The sequence below is a fragment of the Chionomys nivalis genome, chromosome 10 (genome assembly GCF_950005125.1).
Source record: "Chionomys nivalis chromosome 10, mChiNiv1.1, whole genome shotgun sequence".
Classification (NCBI taxonomy): Eukaryota; Metazoa; Chordata; class Mammalia; order Rodentia; family Cricetidae; genus Chionomys; species Chionomys nivalis.
Window position 1 is genome coordinate 44,086,235 of NC_080095.1, and position 22,853 is coordinate 44,109,087.

At 49.8% G+C, this 22,853-nt stretch overlaps 1 protein-coding gene across 1 annotated transcript in view; it reads right to left on the reverse strand.

Moving 5' to 3' along the window:
• The window catches only part of Plekhd1 (pleckstrin homology and coiled-coil domain containing D1), a 29,125-nt gene extending 9,422 nt beyond the window's left edge, over positions 1–19,703 (reverse strand). Inside the window, exons 1-6 of the mRNA XM_057782611.1 lie at positions 19,319–19,703; positions 9,313–9,406; positions 8,844–8,933; positions 8,584–8,660; positions 7,758–7,849; positions 6,781–6,833 (exon numbers count right to left, since the gene is read on the reverse strand). Coding sequence (XP_057638594.1) covers positions 6,781–6,833; positions 7,758–7,849; positions 8,584–8,660; positions 8,844–8,933; positions 9,313–9,406; positions 19,319–19,467 — 555 coding nt within the window. The 5' untranslated portion in view covers positions 19,468–19,703. The remainder of the gene's footprint in view (positions 1–6,780; positions 6,834–7,757; positions 7,850–8,583; positions 8,661–8,843; positions 8,934–9,312; positions 9,407–19,318) is intronic.
• Between the last annotated feature and the right edge of the window lie 3,150 nt (positions 19,704–22,853).

Consider the following 22,853-nt stretch of genomic DNA (forward strand, 5'->3'; position numbering starts at 1 on the left):
CTGCACTTGCTCAAACTTTCCCTCCCTTCAACAGCTACCTTGCTCCTGACCTGTACCACACTTTCTTCCAGGGTCTCTCTAAGTCTCGGAGACCTGTGGAACCCAGCCCACAAAATAAGGGCTAGCACATGGTCCTGAGCCAAACAGAAGACCCGGGGGGCCAAGGGCAGCAGCCAGTATCTGGTCACTCCAGGTTGCTACAGCGCACTTGGAGAAGCAGGCAACCCGTGTTGCCCACCAGGTCCATTTCAGCCCAAATCTGCCTCCCTCCCAGCTTCCCTCACCGAATCCAGCTTCTCCTTGGACCATCAAATAAGACTAATTTCCTTTCCCTTCAGGTATTTAGAAAGAAACAGTGTGTTCCCAAGTCTCCTGTCCTCCAAGCTAAACACATCTTGTTTGCCATGCTTCACAGACCGTGATTCCTCGTCCTCAATAAAACTAATTACATCCGTGAAAAGAAAGCAGCTGCAGAGGCTCCTGCTCAGGAAGCCTTGATACAGGGAGGATTCTTCGCAAGGAATTTACAGGCCCAGTGCAATTCCAGGAAATAGCCCGGTGAGATTCTTTTCTATTCATCCATGCTACATCTATTTACCAAGCACATACTATGTTCCAAGCACCTGATGGGCTCTGCATGGAGGATCTGAAGATGTTCTTGTGGAGCCCGTGGCCGAGCGTAGCTACTGAGAAACCCTGCGCAGGATTTTAGAGCAAAGATAGGAATCCAGTACTGCTGAAATAATCAGACATCTCAGAGAGTACTACAAAACAAGATACATGTCCTACAGGACAGGGACACAGTTCCACACCAAGCTCTCCGGGATGAAAGTAGAACAGAAAACTCCACGGAGGTGAGAATCTGATGATTCTTGAGCTGAGAGACAAGATGGGCAGATAAATGGGTTGGAGATTTAGCTCAGCGGCTTGCCTAGTAAACACTGAAGGAAAGAACATTCCAGATGGAAGGAATACATACAAAGAATACATATAAAGTACATACAAAGCCCCCATGGAACACGTTGCCTGGAAGAACTAAGTCAGGCCCAGATGAGACATGAGGGCAAATACAATGGGAGAGAAGCTGGGGTCAGAGAAGAAGGGAGGCTGGCAAAGGAGACGCTGGAGGCCATCCAGAACCTCTCTGACTTGGGTGAGGGTCTTACTAGTTTTTGTTTGTTTGTTTTTCCCTGAACAAGAAGCAAAGAACATTTTGTTGTTTGGTCATTTATTTGTTTGGATGTATAGTGAGATAAGACTATCCCAGACTGGCCTTGAATATGTTCCTCAGCCCAGTTCAACCTTAAATTCACAGTTCTCTGGCCTCTGCCTACTGAGTGCTGGGGCTACAACTGTGTACCGTTGCAGCAGCTGCAGTAAACGTTCTGAGAGCAGAAGGATGGTGGCAGGTGATGCGATTTCTCTTCCCTTTAAACACTGAGTTGGCTGCCTTGTAGAGGAAGAGACAAAGACATAGAAACAGTTTAAGGGCGCCAGGCGGGAGGTGGCGGCACCAGTGCCTGCTAGCGGTGGGAAAGAGAGAAAGGAGGGAGGACAGGGTGAATGAAGCATGATCCCCAAGTTCCTGGCTTGAATAAACCGTGGATGGTACATACCCTGAGATGGGTATGTGAGAGGAAACCCAGTCCTTATAGGAAAGGTAAAGGCAAGACATCTTGATCTCAGACAAGGTGTGCTCTCAGCATCTTTGGATGTTTGGCTGGGATGTGAAGTCAGCTGTTGGGAAGCAGAGGATGGACGGAAACAGAAGGAAGGGACTGGGGATATTATTCTGGGAGTCATTTGCACACAAATAGCAAAATGTAGTGGGGGATTGTAGTCTAGACAGCCTTAAGATCTAGAGCAGAGAGAGGAGGGGAAGTTCAAGTACTACCAAGGGCAGCACAGTCTGCAGAGTTACTGGGACGGTCGCACAAGTTTATTCACACAAAATGCTTGCAATTTAGTGCGTGCTTATCATGTGCCCCCCAGGCCAGGCCTTTAATCTTAGCACTGAGAAGACAGAGGCACATGGATCCCTGTGAGTTAGAGGCCATTCTGGTCTGCGTAGTAAGTTTCAGACCAGTCAAGACAACACAGAGAGACCTTGTCTCAAAATGAGATATAACACACAGTTTGAAGAGACTATCAGAGTTAGATGGCAAGACTGTTAAAATTATCAGTCCAGGAATTAAAATCAAAAAACAAACCCAACTGTAGGTTATATACTAAAGACTTTAATAGAAAAAAATAGACATGTAAAAATAGATGACTAATATATGTAGGGAGATGGATTTTTACACACATACATGCACACACACACAAACGTGCATGCACACACACACATACACCAAATTCAAAATTCAAAACACAAGACAATTGGATAATCTCCAAGTATGATGGTGTGTTCTTGTAATCCCAGAACTCAGGAGGAGGATGCAGGAAACAAAGATGGTCAGGAGTTCAAGGCTGGCATAAACTACATGTCACTCTGCCTCACAAAGCAAGCAAGAAAAGAAAACTCAAAGCAAAATAACAAAGCCACACCAGGAAACAATAAAGAATTCCTTTGCTGAGAGAAACTTCTAACTACACCAGAGAGCTTGCTTTTCATGCCTTCCCACGTGTGTATAAGGCAGGACACAGCGTACACCATCAACTGGCAGCTGCCTATAGAAGAGGCCTCAGAATAAAACAGTCCTTTGACAACTTGATCTTTCATTTTCTAGTCTCCAGAACTCTGTGAAATATATTGCTCTTGTTGAAGCCACTTGGCCTGATTTTTTCATGGTAGATCAAACTGAATGAGATCAATAAACCACTCTATTCAATGATGGCAATATTCCACCAGGATCAATGAACTGCACCATTCAACGATGGCAATATTCCACATTATTCCCAAGCTCGCAGAGAATATTCACCAATAGAGTCTGGACTCTGCAGGAGGAGACACAGCTTAACAAATTTAAAAGACTAGAAACCATATAACGTTTGCTCTTAATCAGTAATGAGATTATACTAGAAACTAAGAACAAAACAATAGCAAAAAAATCCACAAAGTGATTGGTGATTAAATAATATTTTCCTGAGTAACATGAGCTGAAGAAGTGATTTCAAGAGAACTCCCCCCCTGGTCTACAAGAGCTAGTTCCAGGACAGGCTCCAAAACCACAGAGAAACCCTGTCCCCCCCCCCAAAAAAAAGAGAACTCCCCCAAAATTAAATATTGAGAACTAAGTCTTAAAAAAAAGTAACATTCCTTGTCACTTATTCAAGTGAACTGACAGTGTCTGCACACACAAAAACTATCTCTGAGCGTTCATAGCAACTTCACTCATAATTGCAGAACCTGGAACAACCCAGAGGTCCATCAGTGGGAAAAGAGATAAACCAAGGTATACACCCAGGTAACAAATTTATTCAGCTCCGAGAAGAGACCAGTGTTCAGGCCATGCAAAGTCATGGTGGCCGCTTAAATGTACCTCACTGAGTGAAAGATGGTGAACTGAGAAGTCACGTGTGACATGCAACTCCAACTCCATGAGCTCTGGAAAGAGCGCAACTTTGGAGACAGTAAGAAGATCAGTGGTTTCTGGGTTAGGGGTGGGAGAGATGAACACATGGAACAAAGGATTCTTAAGGCAGTGAGACTATTATTTGTGATATCCCAATGGAGAATTAGTGGTGTTTTACACCTGTCAACAACTACAGAATATGCTACACTGAGTAAAGCCTGCTTGGTGGCGGTGGTGGTGGCGCATGCCTTACACGGGAGGCAGAGGCAGGCGGATCTCCGCGAGTCTGAGGCCAGCCTGGTCTATAAGAGCTAGTTCCAGTACAGCCAGGGCTACACAGAAAAACCCTGTCTCAAAAGAACCAGAGAGAGAGAGAGAGAGAGAGAGAGAGAGAGAGAGAGAGAGAGAGAAGCCTGATGACCCTAGCAGATATGCCCAAGCAGCTCCCCATGAATTCTGGGTTAAAAACACTTAGGCTAAGAGCCCAAGGATCTCTCTTGGAAAATGCCACGGCTACAGGTACATGGCCACACTATCACATGGAATATTTCCCTGAATTCTAGTCTGTTTAGCTTCTCAGTAACCCAGAAGAACACAAAGAAGCGATTACTTTTATTAAGCATTGAAGATGAAGAACACAACGTACAGAGGAATCAGATGACAATCACACCGGAAGTGTTGAAGCTGAGACTCTACCAGGTCTCCTGGCTGTAGATTCTGGGGTTCCCTACGGTATCTCCCAGAAACCTCATACGTTATCAGAAGAACCATCTTGCCTCTGGGATACAGAATTCTTGCTATGTAGCCCCAAACCCCTTTGCCAATTTTGGATCTAGGAGGGGAAGGTATTGAGGACAAGTATACCTACCCTGTGGGTGAGCTAACTAAGGAAGAAAAACATTTAGGCACAGGGACTCAGTGTGACCAGACCAGAAGCAGAATCTGGGCTCTGTTTCTGGTCTAGAGCACATCACCAACAGGGAGCTTGACCCTCGTGTGGTTCTCTTCCTGTTGCCCGCTCCAAGCATCCCCCACCGTACCCACATCTGGGCTTGCACCTTACTCGTATTCTGTAGCTGAGAGCGTCCCACTTCAGTGTGGCATTAAGGGAGGCCTGTGTGCCCTGGGTCTCTGCCGCCCTAATTTCCAAGCTAAGACCTAGATAGTGTGTCTAAATTTTCCTCGGGCCAATTTCTGCCCCAGATTCAACCTCTGTTGGCTAAGTCTCCTCGCCCCATCGGGGGGTGTGTCTCCCACTCCATCCCATGCTGGGTCTCCCAAGTCACCTGTCCTTAAATTTTCTGACAGTATACCAAAGTCTCCCTTTAAATGCACAGGATGCTATGGAGAAAAAGCCCAAAGTCTAACGGAATCTAGATGAGAGTGTGCAAACCTTAGGGTTCAAACTCACGATGGTGAGACCAACTCAGGGTCCTACTCCCTCATTTGCTCTTCCTGGGCACCGGGCACACATGTGGTGCACTGACATGCATGCAGGCAACACACACACATAAAATACTTTTGGGGTTTTTTGTTTTTATGTTTTTGTTTTTTGTTTTTGAGACAGGTTTCCTCTGTGAAACAGTCCTGGCTGTCCTGGAATTCCCTTTGTAGACCAGGCTGACCTAAAACTCACAGAGATCCACCTGTCTCTGCCTCCCAAGTGCTGGGATTAAAGGCATGTGCCACCATCGCCCGACCATAAAACACTTTTTAAAGACACTTAATCCCATTTTCTACTCCACATCTCCAAATTAAAACCTTAAACTTTGTTTTTCTTTTATTTGTAATCAACAAAAAGACTCTAAAGTCTATTTGGAAGGCTAAATGGGCACAGGAGGTGAAATTTTGGGAGAAAAAAATGAAATGGAGTCCTTGTGGCTTAAAATGAAGCTGTAATGTAAAGCTGCCAGAATCAAAGTTGGCTTGGCCTTGGTTCTTTCCATGGTTACCATGCTCTCCTCTCAAACTGGGTGCTGTGGCAGGACCTGAGGGTTTGGGGTCTAAAGGAGACTTGGCTTCTGACTTCAGGGTGTGTTTGAGAGTCCCATGAGGGGGGCGGGGAAGGAGCTGAACTCCTGAGCTGAGTCAGTCAGGAACTGAGCTACAGCTGATGGCCTTAGCCCTGTGTCTGACCTGGAAGAAGACAGTGAAAAGGGACAAGGCTGAAGGCAGTGGGTTGTGTCAGTCTCTGCCGTGAAGGCTCCTGTGAGCACCACTCTGCCAGGCCAGGCCTCACCCATGTAGGAGTGGCCCATAATTGATAATAACATGAGCATCACACGAGCTACTCACAGTGTGCCAAATGCTTTCAGTGTAACATCGTGCTTCATCTTTATAACATCCCTATCTCAGTGTAACATCTTACTCCATCTTTACAACATCCCTAAAAGGATGGATTTCATTGTTTTCCTCAGGGTTTTGGATGAGAATATTGACATTCAGAGAGGTTAAGTAACTTGTCAGGGACCATCAAGTTAGAAGGACTAAGGCCACATACAACCTAGGAGGCTGACTCCAGGGCTCTGACTTACTTACCACATGCCCTGCCCTTCAGTGTGGGAACGGAACAAATGGTCAAATGATTGAGACAAGAGTCCCCTTGGCCTTCAGGCTGCTTTAAATCTGTGTGAGCCTCCACAGGGCTTGCACAACAGGATGAAGGGATCTCTGATGTTCTCAGACTCCATCACTCTTATGTACCAGAAGCCCCCACCCCAAAACTGAGGCCATTACATCATCCTATGGATACCAGTAAAGCTGCCTATGAAGTATTCAGACGGCTTTGTCGCTAAGACCTATTCACTCATTCCTTTCCCGAGGGCTCACGGGAGAAATGTTGCTTCCCACCAAAATGCTGGAGCAAGATGAAGACACTGTCCTCTGGTGGCCTCGCTGCTTCATCCCATCTCTGAGGTCCCTCAGGCAAGTCTCTGGATACCTAGTGCCCCCCACCACTAGTACCATCCCCTAATGTGGTGGTTCTCAACCTTCCTAATGCTAAAACCCTTTATTACAGTTCCTCACGTTGTGGGGACCCCCAAACATAACATTACTTTTGTTGCTATTTCATAACTGTAATTTTGCTAATGTTATGAACCAAACTGTAAATATCTGTGTTTTCAGATGGTCTTCGGTGACCCCTGTGAAAGAGTCATTTGACCCCCCTGCCCAAGGGATTGTGGCCCACTGGATGAGAAATACTGCCCTAATGGCAGCCATGAGGGGGAGCTGAGTCCCCCGCGCAGTCACACTGGGTACTTACCTCCCTCTGCTCCCTCTGAAGGCATAGCTCTTCTGTCTCCTCCATCAGCTTGTCTGCCAAGGCAAACACACACTCACTGAAAACAGTAGGGGTCCTGAAGGCAGGGGCCTTAGGTGGCCTCTGTCACCTAAGCCATCTCCCAGGAAAGAGGTCTGCGCTCCTAGCCAGAGGTGGGGTCCTGCTCTGCTGAGCAGAAGCTGTCCCACTGGCCCGAGCTGCCTTTCCGGTCATCTTCCCTGTTCTGTGCATCCATAGATCCACAGAGGACTTGACCGCAGAGGCTCGGGTGGGTTTTCAAAGCCTGTGGTCTCTGCGGTTTCCTACTGCTGGTACTAATGCCCGGTTAGCAAGAGAGGGCACATTCCAGGTAAGGGAGGGGTACTTAGAGCAGGCTGAGGAGCTGGGGCCCTGGATGTCTCAGCCGGCTCCCAGGAAGAGGCTCAACCCACGCTCATCATCTCCCCACGTCATTAAGGGTGTCATTGAGCAGACAGAGCATGGGGACTGGATCCCTGCAGCTAGGTTTAAAGTGACTTTGGTTAGAGATGAAGAGGATAGGCACAGGACTTGAGACTCAGGCACGAAAATATTTTTTCCACTTTTAGGTCCTTCAACCGAAGGTCTGACACATTCACACACCCAAGGATTTTCCCTTTAAACTGCACTCCACCCCATGTCTAACACGAGGGACCATTTTGATCTATTCTCTAAGGAGGAGGAAATCGAGGTTTATAGAGACTGGGTGACCACAGACCCACACAACAGAAAGGTGAGTGACAGGGCTGGGCTACAGCCGAGTTCCTGGTCACAAGTCTCTCCTGCCTCTAGCTTCCTGGTCAAAAGGACATTTATCGCACCAAAATGCGTTCTAGGTGTCAAGCTCCCTCCCAAGCCCCAGAGAGATCTCCCGTACCATTCCACCAACCCTCTCTGTCTGTCACCCAGGTTCCCAATTCCAGCTCACCCCGGTAACCAACCTAAATATTCCTGCTTCTCCTTAGCCAGCTGCAGCCCCTGTGCCTCCAGGCTTTTGATCATAGCTTCTCCTAACTGGGCATTTTTCCAGGTCCTGGGGAGGGAAGACAGATGGGAGAGAGGAGAGGAGAGGAGAAATACAAACAGTTAAACCAGAAGGAAGGCCTGGGGAGAAGGCGATTGTACATTTTCTGTTAGCCTCTCTTCTGCCCTGCAGAATCCCGGCTCAGTCTGGCACCCAGAGCTCTGGGCACGCCACCAGAATTGATCAGTTACAGTAACTGGAGGCTGAGGTTGCAAAATGGGCCACAAGGACAGAGCCAAGAGCGCTCACAGAGGAGGGAAGGGACTGTTTCTCTCGCAGCCTTCTACGTCATTGTATGTCCACCGTCTGATTCAAAGCTGGGCACTCGGTGTTATTGTTTGGGTTAGAAGATGAACTGGCTTGAACGGGCACGGGCTGAGTTGGTCACGTGGGTTCTGTGATTTGTAAACACCATCTCTGGTCCTTGCTAGGGTTAATTACAGGTCTGGGCAGGCAAGGTGGACATACTGTGGTGTTGAGTATGAGGAGCAATGATTGATTAACGCCTGAGAATTGGAGGCTAGTAGTGTCCACATCTGCCACCTGTCAGGGCAGACGCCTACCCGAACTCACCACTTAGGGCACCCTCATAGACAATCTACAGTTCTTCCCATACACCTTAGCCAGTTCCCACAGCCCTGTCTCGGGACCCAGCAAAGAGGCGGGTGGGTAGGACCAGCCTCGCCCATCCGCTCTCATCCTGGCCCCTCAGAAACCCTGCTGGCAGACAGTCAGACACTTACACCTTCCCAGACTCCTGCAGCATCTCGAGCCATTGTGTCTGCTCAAACTCAGACTCAGCAGCCAACAAGACATTCCCCTGCCGGGAAGAGGAGCCAGAGTGAGAGGTAGCCATTCCCAAGGAGAGAGAGAGGTGTTCTCTTCTCTTCTCCTGACCCCCAACAGGCCCTCTCATGCTGTACTATACAGTGCTGTTTCCAGGAGATCAAGACAAAGCTGCTTTGTCCTGTGGACCCTGGGCTAGAAGAAGGTCCCCACTCACATGGAAGTCCTGGTGTGAGATCTTCATGGCATAGGGCATGCTGGGCTCTTCTCTGGCCTCCACTAGGCAGCCACCCAGTGGGATGACACCCTGAGGAAGAAGCAGAGCAGGCAGCTCCCACCCCACCCAGCTCACATCACTTAAGAGTCCCAGGAGGTCCTGGAGAAAGCCAAAGGCTTTGCTAAGGACCGCAGACCGGACCACATCCCAGAGTTATGATACCAAGGCTAGAACTGACTCCCAGAAGGAAGAGAGCTAGGGCTGACTCTGTGAGACAGGAAGTGTGTGTGTGTGTGTGTGTGTGTGTGTGTGTGTGTGTGTGTGTGTGTATGATGGGGGACCCAGTGAGCCCTGAGAGGATTTGTCCTCCACATTCTACCCAAATCACACAACAGATAGTTCCCTAGCATCCCCAAGTGTCCCCAGTGGTCCCTCCCTCGCCGTGGCCCCTGAAAAGGAGCCTCCTTACCTTAGGATGTATATTGAAGTATTTATTGGTTTCGAAGCTCTTTCTTTCACTCTCAGAGTAGTAAAGCAGAAAGCTTTCTTTGATGATAAAAAACCTAGGGGGGAGGCATGAGAAAATGGTGAGATCTTGTGGGTCAAGAACACCCTTGGGGACCCTGGACTCACATGGGAGCCCGCGGGGACCCTAGCTCACACTGCACGGGGCTCAGAGGGGCCTCAGATGACCTTCTGTATAGGCAGTGAAGGAGGGAGGCTCATGGCTGGCTTCCAGGGCTGCCCCTTCAGCTCAGTAGGAACCTGTTGTCTTTCTCCTCAGGGCCCTTTACTCCCTGAACTACCCAGTACTCCAGTCACGTGGGAGCGCCTGTCTAGGCGTGGATGGAGGATGAGACACATGGTTCTAGATGGGTGTTTTGGTGTAATCAAATGGAATCGGGTATCAACTGCTGAGGTCTGCAGCCCTGATACCCCAAGGTGATCCCTGCATTCTCTTTCGTCCCTGACTGCTCACATCCTCTTTCTGGGACTCAAGTTTAACTTGGAATCAAAGTGGCCATGGTACTTTCTGGGTACCAGGGAAGCAAATCCTCCAGGCCAACAGGTAGATTCTTTGAGCTGCCTTGGTGACCCTTACAGAACTATCAGTGGAAGCTTTAAGAAACCAAGTGTGCTCCAGGGGGAACCCCAATTAGGTCACAAAGCTCCCAGAGCTTAAAGATGCCAGAGTTCTCCTTCCTCCAGGGACAGTGCTCCAATGTGACCTGAAACAGATCTGGAGGGATCCTGAGTTGTGAGGCATGCACCTGTGCATGCATATGTGTGTGTGCGCGCATGCGTGTATGCGTGTGTGTGCACGTGTGTGTGTGCACTCCTGGGTGTATACACAGGGGAAAGTTCAGAGCAGTGACACATTGGAACCTGCTAGGACAGACTCACAGTGGTCAACGGTGTGACTCTCTTAGCTGCTTAGCATTCAGTGACATGACACTGGCGACAATATAGACCACAGCAGGAGTATTTGTACTATGAAAATGAAATACTGCAGAATCCCCCCAAGAGCCCGTTATTAAACTGTTCCCTTCTGGTGAGGAGCTTGAGAAGATGCTGGTGGCATCAAGAAATCAGAGGACCCCTTCAGGTTCCACCATCCACATGATCCTTCCTGTGACCACAGCGACTTTGGGGCAGAGTGGAGGGGCAACCTGAATGACTGCAAGAGCCCCTTTCCCGAGGGAACTTAAGCTCAACTTCATACTTTGTTGTGAGTTCATAACTTTGTTCTTGCACTCCCTTTTGAGATGGAGGTCTTGCTGTGTTACTCAGGCTGGTCCTGAAATCATAGACTTGAGCAATCCCCCCATCTGCTGAGACTGCAGAGCAGTCTGACTTCAGCCCATTTTCTGTGTTGTGCCAACCATCCAGTAGCCACAGAAAAATGCAGTCCTGGCAGACACCGTGTTTGGGTTCCTGCACTTGGCACCAAGTACTCCCTGGCACATCTGAGTGCTTCTTTATCCAGAGGGGGCCACTGGGTTCCTGGAGGGTAGGACCATGCCATATCAGTCCCATGGGAAAGAGATGTTCTCCGATGGTTCCAAAAGAAAGTTACAGAGTACGTAAGAGCTTAGACCTCCCATTTTCCAGCTTGGGGATGGGGAGTTTGGATAAAGACACTCAGCTCCCTGACCCTCAGTCTCTATAGAAGAGAAGTGAGGACACGTGCATTATGGGATGGAAGTGAGGACTGAATGAGACTGGAGTCATAACCTAGCCCATGTGTGAAGGACCCAAGATGGGATGGACTGATGCATGGCCCGGTGAGGTCCCCTGCAGGAAATGCAGGCAAGCAGAATAGAGTTGCCTCCCACTCCCACAATAGTGCGACATGAATCCCTATCTGCAGAGGATTCTGTATCTGCACACAGGATTTTTAGGCAGTAACTATGGTTCAGCGAACTAATAATTAGGCAGGACCACGATCTAATGGAACTGTGGCTTTATAAAAGAGAAACCTGGGCTGGAGGTGTAGATAATGGTCGTTTGCCTAGCATTCACAAAGCAATCTCCAGTACCACGTAAACCAGCATTGTAGTACACACCCCTAGCCTCAAGCATTCAGGAAGTAGAAACAAGAGAATAAGAAGCTCAAAGTCAGCCTCTGTTATGTAGTGAGTTCAAAGCCAGCCTCAGCCACATGAGGCTCACTAGTGGCACATGCCCCTAATCCCAGCTGGTGAGTCGCTGAGATCCAAAGACTACAAGTCTGAGGTCAGCCTGAGCCAGACGGAGAGCCCCTATGTCAAAAAGAATCAAAGAAGGTAATCTCCGAAGAGAAGGCAGATACCTCGGACACAGGTATCTGGTCCAGGGCTGAGCTGTACTTGGTTCTAAAAGGAACCAGAAGGCTGGAGCAGGGGAAGCAAGAGTACCATCCCTATATCTAGACTACCGAGGGCCTGTGGCTTACATTCACTAAGCCCTTACCGCCCCAACCTACCCGACTCCACAGTTACTCTCCCAGGCAGGTGCCCCGTGCTTCCTATGTGCAGACATGGAGCAGAGTGGTGGGACAAGGACCTGAAACTCCCTGGTAGAGATTGGCTTCCTCTCAGAGTAAAATGACCATGTGTGTGTGTGTGGTGGTGGTGGTGGGGGGGGGGTTCAGCAGGAGTGACATGACCTGACTTACACTGTAAAAGGCTAGCCCTGGCTACTGCATGGGAAACAGATTGTCCTGGCATAAACAGGGGATCTGCTAAAAAGCTATGGCCACACATCACTGTGTGTATGCAGAGTAGATCGAGGCATGTAGAGTTCCCAGAATCTTCCGGATACACAGGGCGTCCCCAGAGGTTACTCCCTTCCTAAAGCAAGCACAGAAAGGCAGAGGAGAACACTCCAGGCAGCCTCTGCTCCACGGCGGCCACACTTCAGCAGGCCGAGAGTCAACATGGACTGCCACATGAGCCATACCCTGCACAGACGTAGAGGCCGAGGGCCAGCTCCTACCCACCATGTTTCATCTGATAAGACTCACAAGATCTTTGCTTGTCAAACTGCTATGTGGTGGCCGCTTTGGTTGATGTCTTTTGGCTTTTTCTCAGCAGCTGAGACCCTTGCAAGTCTAGAGAGGTGTTCCTCTTCTCATACCTTCCTTCAAAGTCGCCCTCTTCTAGACACCCTCGCTCAGGATGCAAGGCTGGGGCAGCCCCTTTTGGGCCCTGCAGAGCTGGACAGCCAGTGTAAGGGCTGGTCACAGCTAATATGTAATTTCTATGTATTAGCTTCTGTGAGGCAAGTTCTGTGAGGCTCAGAGAGCCTGCCTCTCGGAACAATGCTGGAGGTGAGGGCTTTCACTTCCGGTTCACAGGTGAGGAAAGAAGGGCTTAGACGTGAGGTAACACACAAAGCCCTATGACTGCAGACGAAGGACCGGAACCCAGGACCATCATGCCCTCCTCCCACACCCTATATGGCTCGTGGAGCTGCTGTCCTGGCTCAGGACAGACACCCAGAAGAGACATAGGAAACCAAACTGTAGTAGGCAAGGTGGGAGACCCATAGATAGCAGCAGTGGTGGGGCAAGGATGTAGTCTTCTAGGCCTCAGGTCCCGTGAGGAGCTTGAAGATGATAATTAAAGGCTATTATTTCTCCTGCCTGGGAAGGAGGGAAATGAGCCTCATCACACAGAGGCTTAGCTCATAGCAAACACACAAGAAAAGTTCATTAGTACTCTGATTACTGCTATTCCTTATCGTTAAGCTCAGCGTCTGTGCAGCGACTCTGCCGCCCCCCCCCGCCCCGCCCTTCCTATTCGGGCTCACACTTCAGCCACCAAAGAGAACATGGCTGCAGTCCAACTGGCTGGCTTGTTGCTTTCCAAACACATGTCACAGCCATGTCCTCCTCCTGTCTGAAGCCTCCCCACCTCCAGGGCCAACATCTGTCCTTGGAGGAGCTTTACTGTCAGCTTTTGCTTTTAGCTCTCCTGGGTTACAGGAAGCCTGGAGCGTGTGCGCGGGAAAGGTTTCATGTCAGTCCCGGCTGCCTCCTCTCTATAGAGGGTTTATTACCACTACTATCATTATTATTTTATTATTGTGTCTCAGATGGTCAGGCTGATCTCAGAATCACCGTATAGCTGATGCTGACTTCGAACCTCTGATCTTTCTGCCTCCACTCCTGAGCACTGTGGTTATTTTTAGGCGTGAGTCGCTATGCCTGGTTTATGGAGAGCTGAGAACGGAGACCAGAGCTTCATGTGCGCTACACAAGCAATCTACCAAACGAGCCAAACCCTCAGACCCTACTCTGCTATTTCCACCTCCAGATGGAAGAATTTAGAAGTCAGCAAGGCACATACTGTATTGACATTATCTTATTTAAATGTCTCTATATGATGGGTGGGATTTTTGTTTCCTAGTACACTGGTGAGGAAACTGAACCAAAGTGAGACTGAGCTGCTGGTAAGTGGTAAACTCAGAGCTCTGTTGCCAAAGCTCAAGTTCTCGGCTGCCTGTGCCCTGTGCTGCCGGTACTGCCCACCACCACTACTTGCTGTTGGCTCCCTTGAGCCAATCACTGCGGAACGGCTGCAGTGCCCACTTGGCTCAGGTCAGAGACCTGTTATGGCGCCAGTTGCTTTGCCTAAGCAGGTGCTGTGCTGGGCCCTGACAGCCTGATGAGTCCCTGCCCCCAAGGAGCTCAAGAGTTGGATGCAGGAGAGGGCATGCGGAAAGAAAGAATTTTAAAACGGCTCATGTATATCAAGCTCCTTCTTGGCACCAGGCCCTGTTTGAGCAAACACAGGTTGTGTAGTAATTCATTCGCTGCTTATTCAAGGTCGGTGACGGAACTGGAATGCAGAGAAATTGAGGAATATGCCCCAGATCACACAATGGGTGAACGGGGAAGTTAACAGTATTGAGCGCTAGACTACAGGGTGACATTGTCAGGCCATGGGAATTCACAGCCGCGCAGAGTGCCAGATGCCATGACCCTGCGGAGCACCGGGGTGCATTGGCATGACGTTATAACACAGCAGGGTGCGTGGCAAAGTTACACAGCATCTGGAGAATACACAGAGATTACAAAGGACCAAGACATGGAGCAACAAGGGAGGTCGGTGTGAAAAGCAGAAGCATGGCCTCCCAGGGCATGAATGGCTTAGGGTTTGACCGAGGTCTGAGCAGAGGTCGTAACAGATGAGGGTTTTGAAGAAGAAATGTCTTAAGAAGTTGGAGGAGGTAGGAGAGGAAGTGACATTCTCTAGACATAGAAGGGCATCTGTGGAGAACAGAGTGCTCAAGGTTACCAAAATATGTCTGCTGTTATACACAGATAAGCGCTAAAGGGATGGGGGGGGATGGGGGGGTCTGTAAACAGGGCTGAGAGCAGGCAGCCCCCACACCCCGCACAGATAGCGAACAAGTCCTGGGAGGTCAATTTGTGGTTTTAGAATTAACAGAGGTGGCCCTGAGGCGGTCACATCTAGGCAAAGGGGTGAAGCAGTTATTAGAAGGTAAAAATCGGCAGAGCACACTGAATAGTCAGGCAGGAGCAGGATGACCTAAGTCCCATGACACCACGGCCAGGAAGTTAGTCTGAGTGACAGGATGACACACAGGTGTCATCTAACATGATGGATTCTCAGAGCATGGCTTCCCTTCTCTCTACCCTGTGCTCTGAGGCTAAGGTCCCAGCCAGAGCTCAGTGGTTAATGCTGGTCTCCTGAGAGAGCCAGTGGAGGCAGAGAAAAATGTTCAGAGCACACATGCCATGTATATCAGACAGGCCTCGTTAAAGAAGGACCAGCCTGGGGCTGGAGAGATGGTTCAGTGGTTAGGGCTACTGGATACTTTTCCAGAGGACCTGACCTGGGTTCATTGCCCAGCACCTACATACCTACATGTCAGCTCACAACCATTTGTAACTCCAGTTCTAGAAGATCCAATTCCCTCTGTGGCACAGCATACACAAGATGTACAGATATACATGCAAGCAGCACACACACACATACACACACACACGATACAAGTAGGTAAAATCTTAAGAAGAAGAGGAAGAAGAAATAGAAGCAGCAGCAGGAGTCAGTCTGGTGTCCTGAGCTCCCTGAGCTTTGTTTTGGGGATGTAGACCGCATGAGAGAAACTTGAAGTTGGGGACATCACATAGGACAGAAAGGAGGTGTGATGGTGAGTACAGAGGAGGGAGGGTCTCAGTAGCATGCATGAGTCTGGGTCAAGAAAGTGGAATTGCCTGTACATTGTATACATACATACAAGCAGGCATGCACAACCAGACGTAAATTAAAAAAAAAATGATAAAACCTAAAGTCAACACACAAAAACTGGAAAAAAAGCATCAAATAATATAGGCTTCAGAAAACAGAGCAAAGAGCCTGTCTGAAGGCGCTTGCCCTTCTGTGATGTCCCTGAGCTTCCACATTGCCACACTTTCCCTTAAGCGTAGTTTGCTCTGCTCCAAGACCATGTGATTCGAGGTAGGAGGCAGTGGAGAAGGCTGGGCTGCAGGTGGGGAGGCTGAGGAACCAGCCAAGTTCCACCTAGAGTATACAACACCGGACAGCAGGACATCTGAGTTCAACACCTGCTGGGAATTATAAGATACAGGACTTAGATTTCTTTTTTTTTTTTTTTTTAGTAAGCCAACATGTTTTTATTTTTATTTTTTTATTCTTTTTTAATTAATATTTCCCCCTGCTCCCCGTTTCCCATTTCCCTCCCCTCCTCCCAAATATTGCCCCCTCCCCCGACTCCCCTCCCCCTATCCCCACTCCTCTTCTCCACCCAGGACTTAGACTTCTGTGGGAGTTTTCATCTTGGAGCCAAGGTTATCTCGCTCCCAAGAGGGCAGCAGGAAACTACCCAAGGTCTGGTTTCCCAGCAAGGAGAGGGCGAGCCAAGTTCTGGAGGCACCATGGTGGTCTGTGGAGGCCAAAATCTGCAGGCCCATTTCCACCTTGTCTGCTGGTCAGAGAGTTTGGAGATTGACAAGCATAGTTGTGTGTCCTAATGCAGGAGGTGACTGCTCGATGCTTTTGAAATTAAGATAGCTCAATACCATCCTGACGGGTGGTCAGGATATGTATGCAAATGAATTTCTGCTCCTTCTATAGTAACTATGAGGTCACCTAGGGAAGGGTGGTCTTCAGTGGCTGTGACTTAGAGACCTTAGCTACCTAGAGGACTGAATGCTAATGATTTGATTTGATGTCTCAGAGTGATAAGGCCATTGACTGAGTGAGTTATCCTTTTGTATCATGTTAATAAAGTCTTTTGTTACCTTCTTCCCCAGTTTACATTGGGTATAAAAGCTGTGGAAAAATAAACGCGGGTGAATTTCAAGATTTCAGTCACTGGAATGCCCTCCTGATACTTTCTATGTTTTTTGTCTTATTATTTTTATGCGTCTTCATATTCTTTATTTATATTTCTTCAATTTTCACGCCCCTACCCTGGTAAGAAGTCGAGACCGGTCCTCGACAGTGGTCTCAGAAGGGCGTCCCATGAACCCCTTGCTGACCCTGACTGGAAGCCAAGACCGTCCCCTCCTCCTGTTCAGAGCATCTGCATTTCTGCTACCCCCAGAGGAAGGAGAGGACTGTGGTCATTTGGCCTCTAGACCCCTCTCAAACCCCTCCTTTCTCTGTTAATGAACTCTTTGATCCCCTTCTCTCTGTCCAGAGGAAAGTAAACTAACGAGGAAGGCATCTTCCCATTGCAGTGTGGGCAAGGTGGGGATAGAGGTGGGGGACACTGGATGCCCCCCTAAGACAGAGCCTGAGGAGGAGAGGTTTTACAGAACTCAGCCAGCCACAGCCAGTTCCATCCTGCCTAATGGTTGGTTATTTATGCAGCCCCGGGCCTTTCCAGGCTCTTCCCCTCGGCTGCCCACTCGGGCATCGATCTCCCTAATGGCAAGTCTCTGCAGTGGTGGGTGTTGGCTGCCCTGTCCCAAGCCTTCCTGTGGCCACTAATTAGCTGAGGTCCAGAGACTGCACTTCACAGATGGGAAACTGGAGCTCTGAGGCCCTGCCAGGAAGCAGGAGAAGGCTGGCTGCGCTGGGCAGAGGGCCTGATTCTAGACTCTGACTTTCTGACGGCTGTTGCTGACTCAAGGGGAAATCATGTGTGTTGGGGTGGAGGATGGGGAGGTATTCTCCCAGAGGTGGGAACACAAAGGTCTAGAGCTGGCAGGTAAGATGTTGTTTTCTGAGCCGCAGAGCAGGGAGAGTCTTTGCATGGGGACAGCTCCCGAGCGAGGAAGGTGAGGAGTTGGCAGTGTCTTTCAAAGGGTACAGAGTTTGGCTTGGCACTGGGACCTATTGTTTTGACTTAGACTGGTTTGTTTTGGGTGACTGTAGGGACAGCAGATGGAGTATATCAGGGCCCCAACCCAAGTGCCCCAGCGTCTACCACCATGATTTTAGCTAAGAGGTTTTCTGACATTTATCAGCCCCAAATCAACTGTGTATGCAGTAGCCAGGTCCCCCATACTTGCAGGAGAAAAGAGGACCAGGAGACCCAGCCAAGGGATCCCAGGCACCTACCACATCATGGAAGCCACCAGATGAAAATGCCTGGCAGGAAAAGTCTTAAACAAGAACAAAAAGTCAGGCCCGATGGAGAGCGAAGACTGCCTGAGGTAGCTCAGGACATTCTGCACAATAGCTACCCCCCCACACACACACACACCAGTGCTCAAGCTCACAGGACTCACACAAGTGCTGAGGCAGAGACTGGATGCTCCTGGCCCTCAGTGGCTGCAGTTCCAACAGTGCAGCCCTGGAAATCTCTTATAACCTTCACCCTGCTCCAAGCCTTCACTTAAAGTATCAGAGAGAAACTCAACTTGGGAGGGACTGGGGGGAGGGGGGGCTGGATCCCATTAAATCCCAAGAGAAATCAGCCAGAAGTAATAAAAGGGTATGAAACCGTCTCCGCAAAACGTGAAAGCCCATCCACACCTCCATTTGTTCTGAGGTCTTACAGGAATAGTAAATTATTCATCTAAAATCGAACATCTGCACTAACCACCACCACGAGCACATGACCTGCGGTCCTGAAAACAACCGAGGCACTCAGACTCTTGGTGTGGGATGGAGAAAAGGCTGTGGTCCCAGGAATGGTCCCGCCCTCCAGGGAGGGGCTGGGACAACGTCTTGAGTTTTCTAGACACCAGCAGTAAATCTCAGTTAGCTTGTGGATGAAAGCGATGCAGAAAAAACGGTCCATTGCCCTTGCAGCCAGCTTTGGGAGGTTCCTGCACGTCCAGGTCTGGTTCTCCTCCCAATACCTGTCAGGGCCGTTTGTTCGTAGAAAGTCATGTTTATCTAGGGCCTTCATTTGGAGTTGTTGCTGAGAACGGGGCCAAGGTTGCTCTGTCTCTCCACACCACCGTGAACATCAGGGGTGGACAGGACAGGACCAATCTACCTTCTCTTCCACTCCATCTTCAGGGCTGTGTGTGTGTGTGTGTGTGTGTGTAGGCACAGTTGGAGGGGTTGTGGTTACAGGTTTGTGGTTTACTCTGCTGAGTGTTACAGAACGGCGAGTGATTTGCTGAACAGAGAGTGGCACCCGTCTCCCAGCCCACTTTAAGCCTCAACAAAGGGATGGAATCGGCTGTGGAGGTCTCTGCAGAATCTCTGGTTGTTGACGGGAAGTCTCCTTCTGCCAGTCTCGCCCAACTTAACCTCAGTCTCTCTAGCCCACATGCAGCCTTGCCACTTGGGACCCGGGACTCAGTTCATTCCTCAGGGAATTCCCAGCCACTATAGGCCCGTGATTCCATTCTAACTTCCGCGGCCAATTAAAGTCGCATCTTGGGGGACAGCACGGGGAGAAACTAGCTGGGCGGGCCAAGGTCACAGAGGAAGGCTGAGGCAGGGCGGTGACTAGAGGAGTGGGAGGGGTCCTGAGGCCCCGGGGCTCCCTCCCAAGGTGGGGAGGGGAGGTCTCCTGGGACCGGGGCACTCACTTACCGCCGGGACCACTTGGCCGACGATCTCCCGAACGGCCGCTTCCACAGAACCCCGTACAGTTGCACTTTGGTGCTGATGTCCAGCGCGTCCGCGTCGGCCTGCTCCAGGGACGGCGATGGCGACACAGAGTTAGACTTGGACGTGAACATCCTGTCTCGGAGGCACTGTCCCGGCCGTGCCCACCCCTTTCCTGGGACTGAAAGGGACAGGAAGGACAGCGGGAAGCAGTGGGCACGACGAGCAAAGGCAGCTCGGGACGCCGTCGGGGCTCGTCCCAGCGAGCGGAGGAGCCGGACGCCGAGGTGCGCGGGAACCGCAGCCAGCGCCTGGGACGAAGCTCGGGAGCGCCGCCGGCTGGGAGGGAACTCCGCGGGGAGGGCAGCTCCGCTGCAGGCTCGCAGCATCCACTCTCCCCCACCCCCTCCCGCGCAGGCAGCCTCAATTCTGGTGGCCTGGATTGGCTGGGAGTGGCAGGTGAGCCGGCCGCAGGCCAGCGGCGAGCGCCAATGAGGGCAGGCGCCGGCTGCAGAGCCCAGCTCAGGGAGTCCGCAGGGTCCCGGCCTGTCGCTCAGCCGGGGATTTGGCCATTGCACCTCCCCACCCCCACTCAGAAGCCCAGCCCTTTCCCAGTTCCTTATAATCTGTGGCCCCTACATCAAAACGCCGCCTGGCTAGGTGTGCTTGGTGAAGAGCAGGGTCATTCCGCAGGCACCTGCTCGCCTCTGGACGTGGGCGTGGTGTTAGGGAACTGGACTCGTGATTCCCACTCAGGCTTAATGACTCTGCAAACCTCTGGACCGTGTTTTTCTCACCTTTAAAGCAGAGACGCTTGCCTGGAGCAGGCCAGTGTCCAGCTAAGACTTTGGTAAGTGCCCAAGGACCCGCCTCGTAGAAAAGGTTCCAGCAAGGTTCAGGACCCTTCCCTGTCCCCACAGGTGGGTTTCACTTTGCACCGCCGCGACTGTCTGAACCAGATCGAATTTCTTTTCCTGGCACTTGGCAGTCTGTGCTGGCATTTGACACTCAGCGTCAATCTCAAACTGTCAAGGCAGCTTGTGTTCGTGATTTATCTGTGCGTCTCTGGTGCTCCACAGGGCTAGGTGCTCTGTCCCCTTCCGCTCTCAGTGAGGGCATTTGTTGACCGCGTCACTCTGGCCAGGCCTCAGGACTGCCTTTGGCCTCCTTCTCTGCAGGTGGAAAGGTCCTCCAAAAGTGAAGAAAAGGGTTTGTTTGCATACTGGAGCTGCACCCCTCCCTCTCCTCCTTTGAGTCTTTTCCAGGTTAAGAACCCACCAGCCCTCAGAAGCGGCCATAATTCACCGAAGCCCTTAGTGAAATAAAGAAGTGAAACTGCATCAGCGTTAACAAATAAATGGGTAATATGAGAGCCAAATCAGTTTGCTCAGACTTGATGAATTTGCCCCGAGCAAACAACATTGAGGTGGTTAGTATACCATATCTCAGGGGCTCATTTGATGAATGCGAACCCCATGTAACCACCACCCAAAGCAAGAGACAGACCTTTCCAGCCCTAGCACCCTTTCCAGTCAAACCACAATCTTGCCTCACTTTTCACCATTTGCTTAATTGCCTTAAAATATTTGACCTGAATGCCTTAAAAAAGGCTTCCTTCAAAGACCTCACTGTCACCTTCTCTTGTTGTCTTATCTGCCCAGCTTTTCTTCTTTATAGTCTATAAAACTGTTTTTATCTTCCCGAGAATCAAGCCTGGGGCCTTGTGAATGCTCGGCAGCTGCCCTACCATTGAATTGCATTGTCCCTTGCAGGTGCTTGGTCCCTTGCAGGTGCTTGTTTATAATCCTGATCCTGGTCACTTTAGGTGCTTAGGAGGCCTGCTCTTCTTACACACACACACACACACACACACACACACACACACAATGGAAACTTGCACCAAGAGCCTTTGGTATTGTGTTCCCTGGAGCACAGCAGGACCTTGAGTTGCAGGTGGTAAACACAGGAAGCAGTGCACACTGGTGCGAGCTTTTCCAGGGAAGCAGGTGGCGAAGGCACCTGACTTGTGTCCAGAGGTTTCTATGGCTTCTGGGCTGCCTTCCTGAGGCAGCAGTAGCAAGGGTGCCCACTGCAGTGGGAGTCACTTGGAGTCAGAATCCTGGCAGCACCCGACAGCAGCAGCTAATGCTCTGTGGCATGAGAAGGGTTTGAAGGATTGTTCTAGAAACTTCCCCTCAAGCCTGGCTCTCTGGCCCTCCTGATAACCTTTTAGCAAACTCATTCTCTCTCAGGAATGGGGTCAGTGGCAGCCCTGACCTTGTGGTAAAAGCCAGCGATGAGCTTGTGAGCCATGGCATGGGTAGAGCCACTCATGAGAAATTTTTCAAGGGGAAGGGCTGAAAAAGCCCAGGGGCTCCTGGAAAATGTTCTGTGATGGAAGAAATGGAGCCTGGGTTTCTTTAATGGTCAAGGGAAGCCAGTCTTGCTCATTTCATCTGCGTGCAGGATATCTGGACAGCCTTCAACTAACAGTTAAGGTTGGGTAGAAAAACTGTAAGAGGCAAGCAATGAGATACTTCAGTGGTTCTGTTCCCCTTGTCAGACAGCCCAGATGCCGCCAGGTCAGGCATGGGCAAAGCTTTTCTGTTTCCACTGTGTTCTCTGCCCAGTTGCGGGCGTCTTAGTGCACAGAGTCCTGGGGAAGACAAACAAGCCAGGGCAGAGGACAAGTAGGTGGGGGGTGCCTAAGCATTCTTTTCTTTTCTTCTTTTCTTTATTCCTTCCTTCCTTTCTTTCCTTGAGATAGGATCTTGCTATGTAGCCCAGTGTAATAGGAGACTGTTTGTTTCCTGACAGCTCAGACCCGAATAACCATATAGAAACCATATTTATTACAACACTGTTTGACTGATGTCTCAGGCGTATTTCTAGCTAGCTCTTACATCTTAAATTAACCCATTTCTATTATTTTATATTTTACCACGAGTCTCGTGGTTTATTATTCCTTGCTTCTTGGGCAGCTACATGGTGTCTCTCTGACTGTGCCTACTCTCTCTATATATCTCTGTTTGGATTTCCCACTTGGCTTTACTCTGCTAAGCCATTGGCCAAAACAGCTTTATTCATCAAACAATAAAGCAACACATATACAGAAGGACGTCCCACATCGGCCCAGCTGGTCTCAAATTTGTTATCCTCCTGCCTCCAATTCTGGAGTGCTTGGCCAGCATGACCCAGTCTTAGCATTCAAATGAAATTAGGATGGAAACTCAGACTAAAGGTTGCCCCAGCCTCCTGGTTAGGTGTGGTGCTGCAGTTCTTAGTGTACCGTTTCCAGTTCACCTAATTTAGCTAATTGTGGCAAGAGGCTAAGGGCAACACTTTAATCTTCATTTCCCCATGAGAAAAATCAAGATGGAAAAGGTTTATCTAACTTTTAATTCAAGTCTGGTGAGTCATATGTCCCCAGGAATTTATTTATTTATTTATTTATTTATTTTTTAAGTTTTTCGAGACAGGGTTTCTCTGTGGTTTTGGAGCCTGTCCTGGAACCCCAGGA